This window comes from Miniopterus schreibersii, assembly GCF_964146895.1.
Source record: "Miniopterus schreibersii genome assembly, chromosome: 11".
Classification (NCBI taxonomy): Eukaryota; Metazoa; Chordata; class Mammalia; order Chiroptera; family Miniopteridae; genus Miniopterus; species Miniopterus schreibersii.
The window spans coordinates 4,042,133-4,062,852 of NC_138111.1; the positions used below are offsets into that span (position 1 = coordinate 4,042,133).

General features: G+C 57.4%; 1 protein-coding gene across 1 annotated transcript; it reads left to right on the forward strand.

Annotated features, from left to right (window-relative positions):
- Positions 1 to 37: 37 nt before the first annotated feature.
- STKLD1 (serine/threonine kinase like domain containing 1) lies at positions 38 to 20,692 on the forward strand (the record flags this gene model as incomplete). Its single annotated transcript, XM_081151748.1, has 18 exons — positions 38 to 52; positions 1,607 to 1,693; positions 4,373 to 4,417; positions 5,689 to 5,763; positions 7,160 to 7,261; positions 9,013 to 9,083; positions 9,853 to 9,968; positions 11,117 to 11,235; positions 11,942 to 12,105; positions 12,674 to 12,804; positions 14,166 to 14,249; positions 16,131 to 16,247; positions 16,536 to 16,676; positions 17,486 to 17,611; positions 18,181 to 18,309; positions 18,390 to 18,518; positions 19,777 to 19,917; positions 20,185 to 20,692. 18 exons carry the CDS (start codon positions 38 to 40, stop codon positions 20,373 to 20,375), a joined length of 1,983 nt encoding a protein of 660 aa, XP_081007874.1. The 3' UTR covers positions 20,376 to 20,692.
- Positions 20,693 to 20,720: the final 28 nt, after the last annotated feature.

Below are 20,720 nucleotides of genomic sequence, written 5' to 3' on the forward strand. Positions count from 1 at the left end.
GCAGTGCCAACGGAGGGCGAATCGGACGGGAGTCACGATGGAAAAGTACCAGGTGCCGAGCTGACCCCTGGCGGGGAGGCTGGGGTGACAAGGGGCCAACGATATGGGGCTGGACCTGGACCTCCTGCCACCATCCCCAAGCCTGGTTTAACGGTCACAGCCCCGGGAGAGACTGCAAGTGAGGTCACCCCATGGAGGCAAGGGACCCGTTTTCTGACCAGCGTCTGCCTCTAGCTCATAGGATGCCTCCAAAGCGATATCCTGGGGGCTCTTTGCCTCTCTGGGCCTTGTCTGTCTGAATGTTTGGAGTGGAAGATAGCTCCATCCTTCTCTTCCTAGACACCCATCATTCTCTGGACACCCTAGAACGTCCAGAGTTTATCATCGGGAGCCCCCAAACTCCTAAAACGCCCTGTCAGTAGTCACCGTAGGGGCACTTGGGCTTTCTCCAGGGCCTGCGAAAATGTGTAGGACCTGAAAAATTCACAAAAGGAAAGCTGCGGAATAAAAATGAGTGACTGCGTAAATGCTTCTATACATAACATGTCAACGTTATGAAATGTTAGATTTGGTCTTCGTAAAAACGTCATTACCCTGAAAATAATTTGTAAGTTAGATTTTTCTCACTTTATGTGGGAGGACTACAAGGCAGTCAGCCAGTGGTGAAGCAGATGAGTTTCTGGGGGCCAGAGAATTTAAAAAGCAAAGTTAGCTTTGATCTGAGACACAGGGGCATTTTACTGTCTTATTTGCCGCCTAAGAGGACCTAAAAGCATGTGCATTCTTACCGCAGCATAAACTGCTCAGGTCATTGTCCCTGTTCTACCCTGAGCAGGACTCAGGCCACTCACAGGGGCTGGATTACAGAATCCTAAAACTTTTCTGGACTCCAAAAGTCTCTAGACCCAGGGTTCCATCCCCCACATCTCTCCTCCACATCCTGCCCTGCTTCCTGCATCCTGTGGTAAATGTAATTCCATTGTCCAGCCTCACCCCATAACCCCACATGTATGGCATGGCGGCCATCTCTGCAGGTTTGGCTCAATGCACAGGCTCTAGGATCAGACCCTGGAGTTCCAGTTTAATCCAGGCCATCTTAGTCATTAGTGCTGTAGCCTCAGGCGAGGATCTAGCTTCCTGTGCCTCAGTTTCCTCCAATGTGAAAATGGAGATAGCAATAGTGGTGATGACATGTAAAATGCTTGGCACAGTGCCAGGCACAGGCATGGCTGTGACAATGATTGCACCAATTATGGACCAGTTACTTTCTTGTTTGGATGCCCAGTTTGGAGGTGGGTGCTGGAAGTTGGGATCATAGGGGGCTAGAGAGAATGAAAAAGCCCTGTGGTGGCTCTTAGATGCCTGCTGATCCTCGTTGCGAATTGAAGTGGCAGGGGGTGGTGGGAAGGGCTCCAGAATCAGCCCCAAAGAGATGGGCTTGGGTTCCACCTTCAAAGGTCTCTTCAGCCTTCTGGGCCATTTCCTCTGTCTGCAGAGCGGGGCAGGGATGCTTGCTGTGCCCGGAGGGAAGTTAGGAGTGGAGGGCACCTTGGAAAGTGAAAAGCTGTGTGCATTTTCTGAAAGCTTCTTTCCTTTTCGCTGGTAGATTTTGAACCAGCTGAATCCTGGGGCCTTGGGGGTGAACCTGGTGGTGAAGAAGACAGAAACCAAAGTAAAATTCTTGATAAAGCAGGTAAGAGGCCACCGCATCCCTGGCACCCAGTGGGGGTAGTTCCCCAAACATCCCTCATGTTCCCCATGATAGCGAAAGGGCAGCGGGACTCCTCTCCTTTGCCAGCAGTCAGATCCCGACAAGGGTAAGACGTGAGGGCGGCTGAGGCCCCTCAAGCTTCCCCATACACATGCCTCTCACTTGATGGAGAAGAAATGCTCATTTTCACTCTGACAACCACAACCATACCTACTATTCACTCAGTTATGCGTCATCTCATTTAATCTCCTGCTGACCCAGCAAAGCAGGAGCCATGACCGCACTTCACAGCCAAGGAGAGGGAGGCTCCGGGTGGCTGCAGACCAGCCAGCGGGGCGCAGTTCCCAAGATGATTTGAATTCAAGCTACTTCACTGGGGGCCACCCATTTTACCAACCGGAGTGGGGTGGGGGGGTGGAGGGGGTGGGCAGGGACTTGCCCAAGGTCACACAGGGCTGAGGGCCGGACACCAGGCCCTTCTTCCACTTCCTCACCAGGCTGGCATGGCAGGGTGGGATGCAGAGCTGAGGGGAACAGCCCTTTGTGTGTCCAAGTCTGGTGGTCCAGATAAACCAAGGGCTCAGGGGAAGAAAGCTGACACCCCTGGTGGTCCTGGGTGATGGCCGGGATACCTCGGATCAGGGCTGTCTTGCAGGTGGAGAGCACTTCTGCTCTGCCAGGCCTCCTGTCTGGGGGCAGCTCAGTGGCCTCTACCCGGGTGGCCAGGCTTAGTGTCCTCACCTACCTCCTGCTCCATCACTGGGGACAGCCCCCATTGTCTGGCGGGCCAACGGGCAGGACTGCTGCCTGCCTTCCGGGCAATCAAAAGTCAACCAACCTTTCTTTAAAAAGAATGGGGTTGTCGTAGGAAGGGGCTTGTGTACGTTCCAGTCTTTTTTCTAAGCATTTATACACTTCTTTGTTTTGACAAGGACGGGTGTTGAGCTTGATAATGTACTTGTTCCTCCCAGCGTATTGTGAACACTGTTCACGCCACCGGCACCGCTTCCCGCCTCAGCCCTCCTGGCTGCGTGGGCCGCCAGCCACCAGCGCGCTGTGCTGTGACTGACCCAGCCGCTCCCCTCCTGTGCTACGAGCTCTTAGCTTGTTCGCTCTGTGTAGTCAGCTCTGATAAACAACCTTAGAGCTAAGTTTTTTGAGGACCCATGATTTCCTTGGGATAAATGTCTAGGGGTGGGATTTCTAGGACAAAAGATGTGACATTTTTAAGCCTTTCAGTGTGTGTTGGCCGAGTTGGCCTAAGCACAAGCCCCGGGAACAGGAGGAAAAGAGAGGCAGACACTGTGCTGCGCATCCAGGGTCTTTCCAGGGCTCTGGGAATAACCCACTAACTGCATTTTCGTCTGTGATTGCTGATTACAGAGATATTCATTTGTATGTCTTGTGAGCAGACACAGATTCTGGGTAAGGATCTGGTGGTAGAGGTGATGGTCACATCTACCTGCAGTCTTTGCCACCAAGCGTGTTGCAGACTCGAAGCTTAGTGCTGCCCTTCCCCCCACCCTTCCCCCTTCCATGCATTTCCCCTGCCCCCCCCATGCAGTGATGGGGACAGCCTTCCCAATTCGGATAAGTAATGAAGTGGTGAGGTAGAGACTTTGCTAACCAGAGCAGAGGTGTTTGGCTCTGGGGCCAACACATTATTTTCTTTTCTGCTTTCAAGATGGTTTGAAAATAGATCTTCTAATGATAGCTTAGAATTTATATTTTGCTATCCTGCACTTACCCTTGCAGCAGGAGAAAATATGTCCTCATTGCTCCAAGTATTTTTGGATCCTTGCCTTAGGAACATCTCCCAGCCCCCCACATGGTTCAATGTGGTGGGACATGCATGGTAGGCACCTAGCACCCCTGGCAAATTGATGGTGGTGATGATGATGATGATGGTGATACTTGTGGTGGTGGTAGTGGTAGTGATGGTGGTGGTGGTGATGGTGATGGTGGTTATGATGGTGATGGTGGTGGTGGTGGTGATGGTAATGGTGGTAGTGGTGGTGATAGTGATGGTGGTGGTGGTGATGGTGATGATGGTGGTGGTGGTGGTGATGGTGGTGGTGGTGGTGATGGTGGTGGTGGTGATGGTGATGGTGGTGATGGTGATGGTGGTGGTGGTGATGGTGATGGTGGTGGTGGTGATGGTGGTGATAGTGATGGTGGTGGTGGTGGTGGTGATGGTGGTGATGGTGGTGGTGGTGATGGTGGTGGTGGTAATGGTGGTGGTGGTGATGGTGGTGGTGGTAATGGTGGTGGTGGTGATGGTGGTGGTGGTGGTGGTGTTGATGGTGATGGCGGTGGTGATGGTGGTGATGGCGGTGGTGGTGGTGGTGGTGGCGGTGGTGGCGGTGATGGTGGTGGTGGTGGTGGCGGTGATGGTGGTGGTGGTGATGGTGGTGGTGGTGATGATGGTGGTGGTGGTGATGGTGATGATGGTGATGGTGGTGGTGGTGATGGTGGTGGTGGTGGTGGTGGTGATAGTGATGGTGGTGGTGGTGGTGATGGTGGTGGTGGTGGTGATGGTGGTGGTGGTGATGGTGATGGTGGTGGTGGTGGTGATGGTGGTGATAGTGGTGGTGGTGGTGGTCTGATGCTGGTGATGGCTTACTACACGTTTACTGAGCTAGTGCTCTTGTGCCCCTGCAGGTGGAATGCATTGACGATCATCACGCCAATGAGGCCCTGGAAGAGGTAACTCTCTGTGTGGTTCCCTCCCTGGAGGACATGAGGCGGAACACCCAGAGAATGTTCTGTACCCTCCAGTGGAGCGACTGGGTGGAAGCCTGGGTAGAGGCTGGGAGGATCAGATCTGTCCTTGTCCTGTGCTGTGAAGCCAGAAGCCCCCAGGTCATGAAGGGAGTCTGTGGCCAAACACTCATTTCTAAATCTAGGTGCAAACAACTTAGAACATATGTTCTCAGAGAAAATAAAATTTAAATGTTGGCCAGGTCCCTAGGTTAATCTACCAATATACATCTTTTACAAGATTGTTTTCAATTTTAAAAATATTAGGTACAGTAGAAAATCTGGAAAATACAGAATTGTGTATGAAGAAAATGTAAACTATTTCACATTCCTTGAATCAACCAGTCAGGACTGACAATGACATCCTAATTCATGGCAATAGCAATAATAGCTGTGTGCACTTTGGTTGCTCCGCAGAGGCTCTGAGCAGTTGTCTTTGCTTTCTGGAATTTCACATGAAGTTAAGTGTCTGCCGTCCTATCTAATGGTCTCTTGTTTGTCTTTGATCTGGAATTGCCAGCTTTCAGCCCTTGCCCGCAAACAGCTGCTTGGTCCGCAGTGTGACTGATGCGCAGGGATGGATCCAGGCCCCATTCTGACAAAGGGAAAGAAAGCCACTGTAGCCCCCGCACCCTCACAGCTTTTCACATTCTGTTCCCTCCGGAATCCCCGTAGGCGACCTGCTTTCACACCCAACTTTCCACACAAGCCGTGTCCTTCTGGTTCTCAATGGCTAAGGTGGCCCCTTCTGCTGCCTGGTGTGTTCCTCTCAAAGCATTTCTAGCTGGGGATGGGGGCATGGGACCAGGAGGCAAGGTGGGTGTGGGTACATCAGTGACCCCTTCCCTTGGGCCTCACCACCTTCTCCAGCCACCCCTGCCTATGGTCTCTGTCCTCTATGCCAGGCACTGAGCCTGCATCAGGTCACTCAGTCCTCATGGCACCGCTGTGAGACAGATACCATTGTTACCGCCATTTTCAGGCTAGGCTAGGAGGCTCAGAGAGGTTGAGGAGCTGCTCCTCCGTCACACAGCACAGCCTGCATGCACCTGCTGGAGCGGGACCCACATCTAACCACCAACTAGCTGCACATTTTCCTTGTGCCCTGCACTGCTCGGAGCTGGAAGCTTGTGTTTTTGTTGGGATATGGCACAGGGGAGCACTAGCCGAGAACCACTGTTCCCGACCTTCTCCCCCCTCTGTTCTCGTGGCTGCAGCTGATGCCCCTGCTGAAGCTTCGGCACGCCCACGTCTCCTTCTACCGGGAGATGTTCATCACGTGGAACGGCCAGGTGGGTCAGAGCGGACGCTTGCGGCCCGGGCCACTCGGTGGTCACAGGAACAGCGAACTGAGTGCAGAGCACTCCGCACCATTATCACCCTCGAGGGGCAATGGCAGTGACTCTAAACGTGACCCCTGACTCAGCACTTCTCAGGGCCACACTGGGGCTCCCTGGGCATCATCTCATGTGAGCCCCAACAGCTTCAGCGGAAGAGGGGTCATTATTCCAGGTCTCAGAAGCAGAGGCTAAGAGAAGCATGTTCCTCCCAGTTTCTCTCTAGTTTGGGGCCCAGCCAGGAGGTGAGGTGGGGTGGGCATGACTCCAGTGCCCGGTGCCTTCAGCTACTGAGCTGGCCCTACAGCTACCGGCTCAGTGAGTCTGCGCCTCTGAGGGTGGAGTTTTGACTTTTCACGGAAGGAGCAGGCAGGCGCCAGGAAGCCAGTCCCTTGCTTTCCCCCCTCGTCTGGCACCAGGTTGTCCTGGACCTCTGGACCCGTACAGGTTACTAACTAGCTGCATGTTCATCCTCAGGTCCAAGGAGGTCTGCAGGTGGGAAGTGCTGTCCTCATTTCCCTGGGGCTCAGAGACGTTAAGGAGCTCTCCAAGGCCACACAGCTCATAACAGCTGAGTGGGATGCCAGTCAGGGCCTCCTAGCCCCAAGCCTGCGCTTCATCCTATAGGCTGTGTGACTTCTTGGCTGTACAGGAACCAGAAGCTTTCAGTTACCCCAGAAGGGACTGAGGTGGAGGGGCGATGGGGGGGGGGCCTGCAGGTGAAGGGCAGCTGCGAGGCGTCTTGTTGAGTGTCAGACCCTAATCACATCTCCACATTAGTATCCCCGTCTGGAGCTGACAACCGAGGGTTTGAGCAGGAGTGGAGGGTCCCCCTCACACACATTCCCTCCCTTTTGACTGGGCCCCAAGGAAAGCCTTGGGGAGAGGCCATCACCCCCAAGCATTTTCTGAGTACCCCTAATGCTCTTAAGGAGATGTGGAAAAGCCAAGAGGACATTTCACTATGGGAAGGAAAGCAGGGTCCTCCTAAAGCCCTAGGTTGAGACCCTTGACGCAGTGTGCTGGGGTCCCCTTTAGGGCAGCTTCTCCAAGGGAGGAAATAATGTAAGCTGAGCCTGTGAAGGGGTGAGGTCCCTGGCCCGGGCATCAGTATGTGTGGTGGCCAAGAGGCCCGTGCCACCGTCAGAAAAGTCCAAGTGCAGATGGAGCCAGGCGTGGGAGGTGAGGCTGGAGATGCGAGCAGGAGCTGCTCATGAGGGGCTGGCCCCCCGTCCCCGGCAGGTAGTACTCCCCTAGCCACCGCGGATGGCAGCCCATGCAAAAGCGCCTGGCCTGGGCGTCTGGGGCCAGAACTGGGGCACCTGCCTAAGGGACCTCGTGTCCCCAGCAGATCTCCTCTTTGTTCCTCTGCCTCGTGATGGACTACAGCAAGGGAAACTTCCAGAAGATCATCGAGAGGAGGAGGGAGGAAAGGACAATCGTTGACTCAGAGGTAAGACAGGCTGTCTAGGACACCAGGCCCGGGGACCACCTGGACCTTGTGATGTCACAGGCCCCGCAGTTGGAGTGGGGGGCAAGGGGGAAGAGGGGAGGGCAGGGCCACTGGGGTCTGGCCATCCTTTCTCTTACGGCCGTGAGCGGAGGCGTTCACACACTGCCACGTGCGTGGATCTTACTGCACAGCTGGGCGACTTTGCGCAGTCGGCGCTCACAGCCGCCCAGATCAGGATGCGGGACGCCTGGAGCTCCAGGAGGTCCAGGCCGGCTTCTGCCTGGCCCTGAAGCCCCTATACACGGGCTCACACAGCGGGCAGTCCGTTGTGTCTGGTTTCTTGCGTTCGTCCTGGTGCCCGTGAGGCCCACGCACGCTGTGAGCGGGTCCAGAGTCGCCCCTGTCCGTGGCTCCGCTGCACTGCATGGCCACGCCCGGGCCCGCGTCTGGGCGAGCGCTGGGGGCTTTTGGGTTTTTCCAGTTTGGGGCTATGAGGAAGGTGTTGCTGAGTGTTTTTTGGTGGACCTAAATGCCATGTTGCCTGGGCAAGCACTGGGCGTGGAGGTGCTGGGGTGTGGCGCAGGTGTGTGTGGCCTGAGCGGCCATCCCAGGTCCCGAGCTGGCTCAGTCGACCCGGGGTTCGCCGTCACCACAAGTGGGAGCGTCCCGGCTCCACGGCCTGGCCAGCACTTCAGTGTGTCAGTGTTTTCGCATTTAAGTCTTTTGTGCCTTTAAACCCTGGGTGGTTTGTCTTATTGAACTGTGGGAGTTCTTTCTGTGTCCTGGATACGGGTATCCAGAGTGTCTTCTCCCCACCCGTGACTCGCCAATTCTCTTTCTTAACGACAGCTCGATGACAGAGTCCTTCATTGTGATGAAGGAGTTCTCTGTGGCTTCTCTGACGCAGGTGCTCTTGGGTGCTGTAGGAGAAGCCTTCCCTGCCCCAGGGCCGTGTTATCCCCTGGGCTGGGTTGTCATCGCTCTCACATATAGGTCTGCAATCCACCCCAGATGACTTTTGCCTACTTTTGCTCTGAGCACCCCTCTGTTCAGTGGGCCTCCCCACCATCCCCTTGCTGAGGGGCTGTGAGGAGCATGCAGCTCCTCACCCCCCCATGGGTCTCAGAGGCAGGCTCGGAGGGTCTCGAATTTTCTGTGAGTGGCAGGACCCTTTGAAGCACAAAATGTCCTCAGAAACACAGTAAGTAAAGCCAATCTACTCTCATCGGGGGCAGGGAGGGCGGTGGAAGGTGGAGTGGAAGGAAGCCCAGGGTCCTGCCCACTCGGCTTCTGACACCCCAGGGTGGGATCCAGGGTTCCTAGGAACACAGTTTGAAAGTCACTGTGTTCTCTGTCAGGGCTCTTTTCATTCTGATGACATAGAGAAGTGAGCCCCAAAGACTTTACCCTCTCTGCCACCCACAAGGCCAATGGGCCACAGGGGTGGGATGCAGGGCCTGAGCCCGAGGCACACGGGTTTGAGGAGTGGGGACAGGAGTGTGGGGTCCAGGCACTAGGGTGTTGCCCTGGCTGACATGGTTTCACTGTCGGAGGAGCCTGAGGCAGAGCCTCTTGAGCTGACTCTGAGCTCCTGGCTAGCTTCAGCCCCGTCTCAAGACTCAGGAGAAAAGATGCTGCGGTCCTGCCGGCCACTCTGAGAGGTCACTGACCTGTACACACAGCTGCAGGGGCCCCACCAGGGAGCTTGCAGCCCCTCCAATCCTGGCATCTCTCTCTCACCCTTTCCCCAGTGGATGCAGAACATGCTGGGCCAGGTGCTGGACGCTCTGGATTACCTGCATCAGCTGGATATCATCCACAGGTGACTGGGGGCCAGGTGGTTTCAGGAGAAAAGGCTCGGATAGCAGTGCCTGTGTGCAGAATCCAGGCGAGAGGCACAGCCGCAGGCCATGTGGCCGGGATGAAGGCAGGCACCTGTCCAGAGCACCTATCTCCCAGGATAGTGTCCCCCCCCCCACACACACACAGCTTCTAGTGATTCACCCTCCCCACTCAGCTTCGTGAAGTGTGAGCTGACTCAGGCGGGTTGGTTCTAAAGTACAGGAAAGAAAGCAGATAACAGCACTCCCAGGACTGGAGATTAAACTGCTGTGGCCTCTGGCCAGGTGGCGCGCCTGTGACATGCTGGCAGCACCAACCTGAGCTCTGGAACCCAGGGCCTGAGGGTCTGGGAATGACTTCAGGTTAGACCAGTATCATACGTCAAGGAGGGAGGAAAAGCATGTGGGCCGTGTGTGCGAAAGACATGCTCACGGCTCCGTGTTAACGTCAGTGGCCATCACCGTGGGAAACTTAGCCCCAAGCAGAGGCATAGCTCAGGTCTGGAAGGAGCCGGAGAAGGATTGGGTGGTTTCCTACCTGTAGTTGGTTTGTTTTTTCCAATTTAAAATAACCAGTTGTATTTTCTGTTTATTATAGGAGAGAATATTTAAAAGGTGGACTGCAAAGGGGGCATTTATTGAAGAGAGGAGTGTGGGCTGCTTCTGTGGAACTGGGTGGGGCAGGAATTAAGGTTCAGGGTGCACGCTGGCCCCACAGGCAGGGTGCAAAGGTGTGCCCCTTGGTTTCAGAAACCTCAAGCCCTCCAACATCGCCCTGGTCAACATCAACCACTGCAAACTGCAGGACCTGAGCTGCAACGCACTGATGACCCACAAAGCCAAGTGGAACATCCGAGCAGAGGAAGGTGGCTGGGGTCCCCCCAGGCCTGGGACTGCGGTGGCTGGGGAGCAGTGGGGGAGGGGCCATTCACCGGAAGCTGGTTGCTCCTGGAGTCCAGAGGGCAGTAGCCACTCTGGGTGCTTGTGCAAGGCAACATCAAACCTCTCCTTGCTCAGAAGGCCCCCACAGACCCCTCCTAGACTTGCCCCCTAGGCAAAGAGCCCCCCTGCCTGGACTATAACTGAGCCGGAGCACCTCCATGGGGGGAGGCATGCAGAGTCCAAATGACACCCAGAAAATGTTAACCTTCATGGAGGCAGAAGAAAGGTCTCAGAAGTAAGGAAACTGACATGTAGAGGTGGAAGCCTGTTGGGTGCCAGACACTGGCTGGGGTTAGATTACTGAGTCCTAAAGTAAAGAAGATGGTAGAGGTGGGGAGTAAGGGGACATGAGCTCTCCTTCCTTAGAAAAGGCAACGGGGGCAAAGGGAGCCGGGTTTCTAGCCTCTAACAGCTGTCAGCGATGGAGACAACCACCACGGTGGAGAACTCCAGAGTTCTGGGGTGGCAGGTATTGGTGGCACTGTCCTTGGTGCATAGAGGAGGAATGGATGGATGGGTGGTTGGATAGATGGATGGGTGAGTAGACAGATGGGTGGGAGGGTGGGTGGATGGACAAGTGAATAGATGGATGGACTGGTAGGTGGGAGGGTGGATCTACTGGAGGTGTAGTTGGCAGGAGTCCTTGGAGTCGACCCCTCTGCTGTTTGGCTGGGGAATAGAGGTCCACAGAGGGAGGGACTGCCTGAGGCCTATCAGGACCTGACAGAGCTCAACTAAGGACCCTGCTCAGCGGGCTCCTTGCCTAGGGTTCAGGTTTAGAAGTGGGGGAACAACTGGAACTTTGCCTCAAGGTCCTGATATTTAAAGGGACAAGATGTTTAAAGAGGGTGCAGATTTTAGCCTTCCAACTACTGCAGCCACAATGGGCCAGCCTGTGGGCGCCTGCCTAGATGGGCAGCCTCACTGAAGATCAAGAGGCAGGATCCTCTCCCTTCCCCCTACAGACAGCCTGTCCCTACCTCCCCAGAGCAGGGTGATGAAGGGCTCGTTTGTCAAGTTGCTTCTTCCCCAGGGAGCACAGGACTCATACACCTCCCCTTCTGCCCAACAGACCCCTTCCAGAAGTCCTGGATGGCACCCGAAGCCCTCCACTTCTCCTTCAGCCAGAAATCCGACATCTGGTCCCTGGGCTGCATCATTCTTGACATGGTCAGCTGCTCCTTCATGGAGGTGAGCTGCCTCCTGCCCGCCGCTCCTTGCCACCCACAAGCCCCACTCGCCATGGCCGGCCAGCAGCACACGGAGCCGGTCCTGCTCATCTCACCCACAAAGGGGCCCACTCTTCCATCGCTGCCTCCTGCGCTTGCTCTGTGCTTGTGTGGGAGGTCCGTGCATAGCCCCCTGCCCCGGCTGGGAGGACCCCCACCCCGTGCACTCAGCACCTGGCCGTGGGTAATGATGACCGTGGTGGCAGTATTCAAACCCGCGCAGGCGTCTGCCCCTCGCAGCCGCCACCCAGGTGTTCTCCTCACCCCTTAGGGGTGAGAAAACTGACTTCAGGTGCACTCCGTGGGATTTGGGCTGCGCGCTGGCTGTTTAAGGATCACTGAACTGCAAGCAGCAGGAACTGTACTGTGTGGGCCTGAGCACACGGGGCTGTTTGTCACCCACAGGCAGGCCTGATGCTTCTGCAGGGTGGGGCCTCAGCTCAGCTCAGCTGGAGGCCCCTGCCCCAGGGACACGGCCACTCCCTCTGCCCAGGGAGAGGCCGCTGGCTGCTCGCTGAACCTCTGCTTCTTCTAGGACTCGGGCTCAGGCGGTCTCCGGAGGTGGCTGCCACGGCTTCCCACCCTGCTCCCCTCTCGCTCCCCCTGGTTCCGCTGGGCCATTTTCATTTGGTTCTGAAACTTGAGAAGTGGTGTCCCCATTTCCTCAGGCCACAGAAGCCATGTTGCTTCGAAAGTCCATCCGGACCCTCCCGGACAGCCTGAACTGTGTCCTAAGGACCATGGAGGAGAGGCGGGTCCCCCACGCCAAGACCTTCAGTTCCCTTTTGCCCCAGATGCTGCAGATCAACCCCTCGGAGCGAATCACAGTCAGGTGAGCTCAGGGTCTGGAGCTGCCTGAAAGTTTCCAGTTTCTCTCTCAACGTTTCTCCACTTTACTGTCTACACCACCTGGCGTTTGAAGGCCGCAGCCCCTGCCTCGCCTGTGCACCGCTGCCTGACGGACCGGCTTGGCTGTTCCAAACAGCGGCCTTGAGCGCACGTCCTGAGCATGGGAGACGACAGGGCCAGGAAAATGGACTCATTCTGGTTTATTTTAAAACCAGAAGCAACAAGTGAATCTATAATAACGGATCCAGCCTCGGTTCCACTCGCCATTACACCACCACAGTTGTAAAATCTGATTTTTGGTATATTTTTATGGAGTAAGGGCCCACGCAGGCGAAAGCGCCAGGCCTCGGCACCCTCCTCCGTCTGCCCAGCGTGAGCCTGTCTCCCCTGGGGGTGGGGCTGCTGGGGTGCCAGCTGGACACGCCTGTGACAGGACGAGAGGTGCTGCCAAACCGAGTCCAAACCGGAAGTGGGGCCAGCGTCCGCCCACGGGGGCCTGTCCGTCCCCCTGGAGGGCGAGCTCACGGCTCTGGCTCTGTCGCTCTCTCCAGGGACATCATCCAACTCACCTTCATGAGCAGCAACTTCAGGTGCCTGAGTGTCTCCATGATGCTGCACCGGCGGGAGGTGCCTGCATTCATCTCTGACATACTTTTGGAAGGCCATGTGCCCAGCATTTTAGGTGATGACGGGGACCCAGAGGGGGAGGGCACCACGGGGCCACTGTGTCTTAGCTCCCGAGGGTCAGTGCCTCCCCCACAACCCGGCCCCCTGGACTGCTCCTCTGGCGTGGCCAGCGGGTAGGAAGGCTCCCGGGCCGCCCCTCCATCCATCGCAAGCTGCTTTGCTCCGGGTGCTGCCGGCTCAGGCACCCCCCAGCTTCCATTACCTATAGCAGAGCTCATCTCCATGGCCCACTGCACCCCCGTTTCCCCTCTCCCTGCTGCGGAGTCCTCCATAGAGCTGACCGGCCCCCTCACCCCCACCCCTGGAATCCACACCCCAGTGGCTCCAGTAGCTCCAGTGCCCAGTGTCTTCCCCACTCAGCAGCACTTCCTGTGGGGTTGCTGCGTGACCAGAGCCCTGGGCCAGCAGGCTCACCCCTGCAGGGAGAGGGAGCACAGGGGGCTCCCTCTGCAACTTGACACTCAGGACTCAGTCAGGGTACCTCCAGTCACCTGGCTCAGTGCTTGCCCAGCACACAGCGCCCTAGGCACCTGTACTAGTCTCTACCTCGTGTCCCAGGCTGGGGCACCTTGGGGCTCCCAGCACAGTGACTGACACCTGATGGCTACCTGGAGGTCTAGAGGTCATTTCAAGTTCCAGGGTAGCTCCACTCTCCTAGCTCTGTGTGCTCCTGGTGTGTGTGGGGGGAGGGGGCTGCTCATTCCCTCCGCCCTCTTTGTGGTTCCCTGCAGCACTGCCTGTGACAAGAGACCCCCACACCCTCTCTGCCACCTCTGTCCATTTCTGGGGACAGGGTGTAGAGGGTTTAAAGGTGGGAAGGGGTGCCCACGGGGCACTAGCTGCTCAGGTTCCCCATGTCTCATGGTCATGGGCTTTGGAGGCAGACAAGGGGTCCAGTAGAGCCCATCACCCACTGAGTGGCCTTGAGCCTCTGTTTCCTCACGTAAAGCAGGGCTGCTGTGAGACACTCACTCAGACAGTTGGGGTGGAGGGCTCTGCTTCCAGAGACTGAGGCTTGTTTCTGGGGCTGGGAGCTCTTGGTTATGAATCAAAGGCAGGGAAGCCTGCTGCCCACCCCTCCCCTCAGGAGCAGTAGAAGGAGCCCTGGGCAGGGCGTAGGGCTCTGGCCACATCCAGCCGGAGTGAGGCACGCTCAGGTTCAACTCTGGACAGGTTGCTGGGCTGGGCCTGGAAAGTGGGGATAAGAGCACTGCCTCTAGCCTGATCACGTGGACCTGTGAGGTGGTGCCCGCAGCCAGGCCCAGCTGCCCTGGCCCCCAGAAGAGTCCCTGACCTGGCCGAGGTTGGGTGGATGTACAGGCAGGCGCCCCCAGCACGCTGTCCTATTTCCTGCAGAGGTCATGCAGAATTTCTCCAGCCGGCCCGAAGTCCAGCTCAAGGTCATGAACAGGCTCCTGAGAATGCCTGATGACCAGCTAGGTAGAGACCCTCTCTGTTCACCCTCCCCAGCTCCTGGGTGGGTGTGTGGGGGGGCTGACCCCTTACCCCAAGCTCTCCAGCAATGTCTCTTACACCTCTGAGGCTGGTCTCTATTCCATAAGGGTCCGTGTCCTTTGTTTTTTAAATTAAACTTTTAAAAAATTATTGACTTTAGAGAGAGGAAGGGGAGAGAGAGAAACATCCATGTGAGAAACATTGGTTGGTTGCCTCCTGCACATGCCCTGACTGGGGATTGAACTTGCCACCTTTGGTGCACTGAACAATGTTTAACCAACTGAGCCACACCAGCCAGGGCAGGGTCCACATCTTTATGACCTGCTTGGATTAGGCAGGGCGCAATTCTTCAGTGTCACCATTTTTCTCCAGGTGGGGGTAGGGGGTGGCTTGGGTTCCAAAGCGTTTCCAGTGACCTCCCTTCACCGGATTTTAATGGATGCTGAAGACACCCCATATCTTCCATCATCCCTATCGTCGGTATTTGAGTGGTTGCTAATTTCCCAGTGTTGTAAACAATACTATACTGAGCACCCTGGAGCCTGTGTGAGCATTTGTGTGTTTCTGCAGGATAAATTCCTAGGTGTTCAGGGTGTGAAGATTTCACATTTTCATAGATGCTGCAAATCGCCCTCCATAGATGCACCAACTTACCCACCTGTCAAGAGTGATTGTGAGCCCCTCTTTCCCCAACACTTTCCATCAATGAGTATTAATCTTTTTAATTTTTCCAAAACATGGTTTCATAAAATCTATCCACCCAACCAGTCTCACCAGTCTGACACATTATATTCACTTACTCATCCATCCACCCACCCACCTACCCACCCACCCACCCACCCATTTACCCAGTCATCTATCCATCAACCATCCGTCCATCCATCCATCCATCCATCCATCCATCCATCCACCCACCCATCTGTTCATTCACCCATCTGTCAACCCATCCATCAACCATCTTTCTATCCATTCCTCCATCCCTCCATCTACCTATCCATCTGTTCATTTATCTGTCCACCCATCCATCAGCCATCCACCCACCCTCCATCCGTTTCTTTCTCTCATTCCTTTGTCCACCATCCATCCTTCCACAGAGGTCTGTCCCATGGCTAGGGCATCAGAGATTTCAGAGGCCCCTTCCTGGCCTGTAATGAGGCAGCAGAGACCTCATATTGGCCATCTGCCTTTTCCTCCCTCTGCTCCTTCCCCGTGACCCCCTCTGGAGCTAGGCTGTGGCCAGGATAGAGTCCATGGGAAGGAGATTTTGCTTTCCTGGAGAAACTGAGGGCGGCTGCTGGGCCCCTTCCCACAGTGGCCTTTCCTGCCACCCACCCGGAGCCACACCTGCCTCAGACGAGTGTGCAGGTGACTGGCTGTGGCTCGGCTCCCTGGGGCCGGCTCTTTAGTCCTTGCTAGTCTCACACAGCCTGAGATGGAGGGGCTGCTGCCGCACTCTTCCGACGACGAGGAAAGAGGCTGGGAGGGGAGCCGCAGTGGGGACCGGGCGTGGCCGGGAAGGACCCTCAGCTGTGCCACCGCCTCCCGTCCCCCCCATGCACAGCACGGGCCCCGGGACCGCAGATGTCCACTCTCAGGGCAGGTACAGCCCGGGGCTCGGGAGCCAAAGGCAGCACTCTGCCCAGTGTTCTGTGTGTGAGGTGGTCGTAGGTAGTCTGCTCAGGGCCGTGGCAGCGTCACATGGCAGGCACTCCGCACGGCGACTGGTCACATTTCCTCACCGCCTCTCGTCCACCGGGCGCCCCTGCGTGATGCCCGGCAGATGCCAGCACCGTCCAGCGCCCAGTGCGGTCTGTACCCCTCCGCCCTGCTCCTCTGCCCAGGCTCACGTCCCACGCGCCCTTCCAGGTCTGCCGTGGCCGATGGAGGTGGTGGAGGTGTTGCTGATCATCATGAAGCAGCACGAGAGGCTCCTGGACATCCAGCTGTGCGCCTGCTCCCTGCTGCTGCGCACCTTGGGCCAAGGTGGGTGCTTTCGTGCGTGTGAAACGTTTCCTCGGCACAGGCCCGGGGTCTCCGGACCTGTACGGGCTGCATGGGGCCCGTCTGGCTGTGCCGGCTGGGCAGGTGCCCCGCCCTTGCATCCTTCACGCCCTCGTGCCGCAAGCACTCGTGGGGACCTGCTGTCAGAACAAGGCCCACCTCCAATTCCTTCACATGAAGTTAGCGAGGGAACACGCCTGATGCTATCTGGCGGCCCCTGGGCCCCAGCTTTGGGGGTTAACCCCAGGCTTCTTCCATTGGCCCACGCAGCACTGGCGCAGGACCCGGCTGCTGAGGTGCCGAGAGACAGCTCCATCGCCTCTGTCCTGCTGAGCGTCATGTGGAGCCACCCGGAGGCCCAGCAGCTCGTGGTCATGGTCTATAGTCTCCTCGCCATTGTCTGCAGCCAGGGTGGGTCTGCTTGCCCCCCGCAGCCGCGGCTGGCTGCCAGGGGCTGGGCCCGCTCCCGGCTCCATTGCTCTGCCTTTGGTTGGCCTGCTCCCCCGGCTCGCCCTTTTCTCGTTTCCCCCACAAATGAGCACAGGCCCTGGCTAGGGCTTCACGCCGAGGCCTGTTTCACGTTGGCGCCCTTGCTGCCCCTCTGCCCTGCTCACCTCCGTTCCACAGAGCACCTGGGCTCCTGAGGCCGCCGGGCAGGCAGGCAGGGCAGCCCGACGGGGACAGTGTGGAGGAGGGCAGTACCCAGGGCCTCACAGCGTCACTCCTCCCCACCTCATCGGGTCCTCTGGAAGCCCAAAGACACAGCGAGTCCCGTGGCCGGCCAGGGGCTGGGGCTGGGCATCTGACTGATAATCTACTTTGGGGAGTGAAAAGGGTGCTATGAATAGGCACATTGGGACAACAGGCGCCCATCAGGATTCTCGGGCACGCTGGGTGTCCGGCCGTCCTGCTGGGAAAAGGCACCATTTTGAAAGGATAGGCCTGCTCTGCGGCCCCAGGAGGCAGGGCCAGGTCCCTTGGAAGGAAAGCTACATGGGCCAGGCCCAGCCCAGTAATAGGATGGGAGATGCTGGGACTTGTGCCCAGGGGATGGATTCTGGACCCCGCGCTGGGCATGAGACTGACCGGGCAGGGGCCCAGGAATGTGGGCTGCATGGGACTGCAGTGCCCGAGAACAGCATAGGATGAAGGTGGTGCTTAGGGTAGGCTTCTTGGAGGAGGGGCTCTCTACAGTCCTAATTCCGGGGCCCACCCAACAGAGTGCGATGCAGAGGAGCTGCAGAAGGCAGGGCTGTTTGAACACATCCTGGAGCGCCTGGACACCTCCAGCAACAGGGACATCTGCATCACCGGCCTGAGCCTGCTCTGGGTCCTGCTGGTGGATGGTGAGGGTTCCTTCTCATCCTGTTCCTTACCCACTTCAGGACAAACCATGGCCCATGAAGGAGTCTTCTGAGAGCCAAGAGCAGAGGGAATGAAAGAAGGGGAGAGGACCCACGGCCTGGGATTTCTCGGACAGTCCCTGGTTTCAGAACTTAGCCTGGGCTCTGGCATCCTGGCCTCATTTTTGATTCAGAAAAGGGACTCAGGCTGTGCTCCTCCCTCCTCTCCAGGCCCCATCCTGGCTCACCAGCACCGGGGTGGTAGTTTTACCCAAGAAAAAGAGGGCTCCTCACCATGGAAAGCCCCAGAAACTGGGAGAGCCCTGTTCACACCCAGTGCAGAAGTCCCCAAGCCTCCCCTTGGGACTCAGAGAATCCTCACCCTCCGCAATCTCCCTAGTGGGATAGAAAGCTCCCCCCTCACCTCAGCCACCTTCCCATCTCTGCAGACAACTGACCTCATCACAGCTTCTGCTCTGTTGTCCTTGGGGGCAGAATTGGGGGGCCATGTGTACACTCCCACATGCACCCAAGGGCCAGGTGTCCCGTCCTCCATCCTGTCCTGGTTCCAGCTGTCACTGTGAGCAAGGCCTCCTTGGAGAAAGCCCCCGTCCTCATTGCTAGGCTGCTCGCCACCTACCCTGCGGATGCGGAGATGGCTGAAGCCGGCTGTGCGGTCCTCTGGCTGCTGTCCTTGCTAGGTGAGGGTACTAAGCCCCAGGGACTGGAAGGGGTGGCCCCTGGGCCCAGGAGGTGACGAGGCCACACTGCCCCGCTGCAGGCTGCATAAAGGAGCACCTGTTTGAAGAAGTAGTGTCCCTGTTCCTGCAAAGCATCCGGCTGTGCCAGGACAGAGTCCTGCTGGTGAACAGCGCCTACCGAGGGCTGGCGAGCCTTGCTAAGGTGTCCGGTGAGCCTGGGGACACACCTGGCTGCCACTGGGAGGTAGGGGCAAAACTCAAGTGATTTCTGCTAGCTGCCCAAAACAAAAGCAAACCATCAAAGAAAGGAAAACAGCCTCTAGTCCCAGCAGCCAGAAGTTGCCTTGGAGACATACACGTTGGGTACTTTTCTTCCTGGCTTTCCCTGTCCATGGGCCTGCACAGATTTTCCTACAGGTCTAGCGTATTAAAACAGCCCAGGAGACAGGTCTCTCAATTCCCATTCCACAACACAAACCCCGCGGTGTCACGCACGCACTGTGCCAGGCCCTGTGCCCGGCTCCCCTATAATAACCCTTGGCAGAACCTTGGGGCCTAGGGACCAGCCAAGGTCTCCAGCTGGTGTGTGTGTGGGGGGGGTTCAGCCCCTCTAAGGTCTGGTCCCAACCCAGTGTTCTGGGGCGTGTGCACAGGCCGCGCTGCGCTGCGCTGGGCCAGGCAAGCAAAGCCAGGCTCTGTCTGAGACTCAGCCTGCAGTTGCCTGGGCCTGAAGGGAGTGGGACCCTCGTCACTCCTGGGAGGGAGGCTCCAGAGAGCGTGGCAGAGTCTTCCCTCTCAGATGGAGGCACCCTGGGCTCCAGGCCTGCCCCACCCTGCCCAAGGTCCCACCAGCAGCAGTCTGTGTTGGAGGTGACCTGTGTCCTTGTGGGGCAGGAGTGGAGGCTGAGGTCCTGAGGGCGAAAGGGACTTGGCTCAGCTCACAAGGAGCAGGGTTGTCTGCATCCAGTGAGCAGGACCCCAGAGTCAAGAGTCCCGGTGAGAACTGTAGTTTGGCCACCTGCTGGCTGTGTGACAGTCATCTCAACTAAATGTCAGTTCACCCCAGGTTCCCGGAGAATGAGTCGCCTACATGGCATCCCAGGTCACTGCTTAGAGGCCCGTGGAGCACCCAGTGCCCTCCCTACAGGCAGGGACCACCCCTGAGGGGCTCAGGGCCTTTTGCTGCCTGGGGGGAGAGGGAGGTGGGTGCTGGTTCCCACTAGGAAACGAGACAGGCAGATGCTTTTACAAGCTTTACAACTGCAGTGGAGAACAGTGACCTCGGAGGTCCCAACTGCAGGAAACCATGGCCTCCTCTGCCAGCGGCTGAGGCCCGTGTTGTCCCAAGCACTTTGCACACAACCACCCTAGGAACCTGGTCCTGCCATCACCCCATTTCAGAGGTCACAGAGGCACAGGCAGCTGCAAGCAACAAACTCTGTCACCTACCTCCCCTCGCCCCCCCAGAGATGGTGGCACTGCGGGTGGTGGCGCCACAGGAAGAAGGCAGCGGCCTTACCCTCATCAAGGACACCTACAAGCTTCACAAGGACCACCCTGAGGTGGTGGAGAACCTGTGCTTGCTGCTGGTCCACCTCGTTTCCTACCGTGAGAATCCCCTTCCCCACCATCCCTCTGAATGTCCCTTTCCTGTGACACGAGTGCCTACCATGCACTGGGCCGGCTTTGCAGTGCCAGCTCCTGAGCCCAGGGTTGGGGTGTTGATGGTAAGCCCAAGTGGGACGGGCCCAGCCTTGCCCTGCTGGCCTTCTCAGAAATGCTCGAGCCGGGAGTCATGGGAGAATCAGGCCGGCTGGGCTTGGGGCGCCCAGAGGGGCAGAGGGCCCCGCCTCAGGACCCTCGCTCTGCCCACAGAGGATATCCTGTCTGAGCTGGTGAGCAGTGGCATCCAGCCCCTTGTCCAGGATATCAAGGAGCGCTTCACCTCCAGCCTGGTGAGTGTTGGCAGGGCCTCCACAAACCAGGCCTCACACCCACCTCTATGGCCCACAGAACCAGGTTTATGTGGGAGTGACCTGGATCACTGTCTGTGGTTCCATGTCTAAATCCTGAGGAGGGGAATCAGAGTTCCTCAAAGACAAGCAGTGAAGCCACAGACCTACCTGTCTCCTCCTCCCAGGAGCTGGCCTCCTATGCACAGAGAGTACTCCTGAGACTGGAGGTGGCCGGGCTGCCCCGCTCTGCCAGGGGGCAGCAGGCTTCAGCCAGAGGTAGATCCCCCACGCCCGTCTCCCACCCAGTGCCTTCTCTCAAGGCTCATAAAGCTGCCCACTGAAATGGCATTTTCCTTAGGGATGGGAGGGGGTGGCTGTGGTGCTGGATTCTAGTCTCTGTACAAGGCTCAGCCCTGGCTGGATCTGGTGGCAGCATCAGACACACCAGGCCTTCCA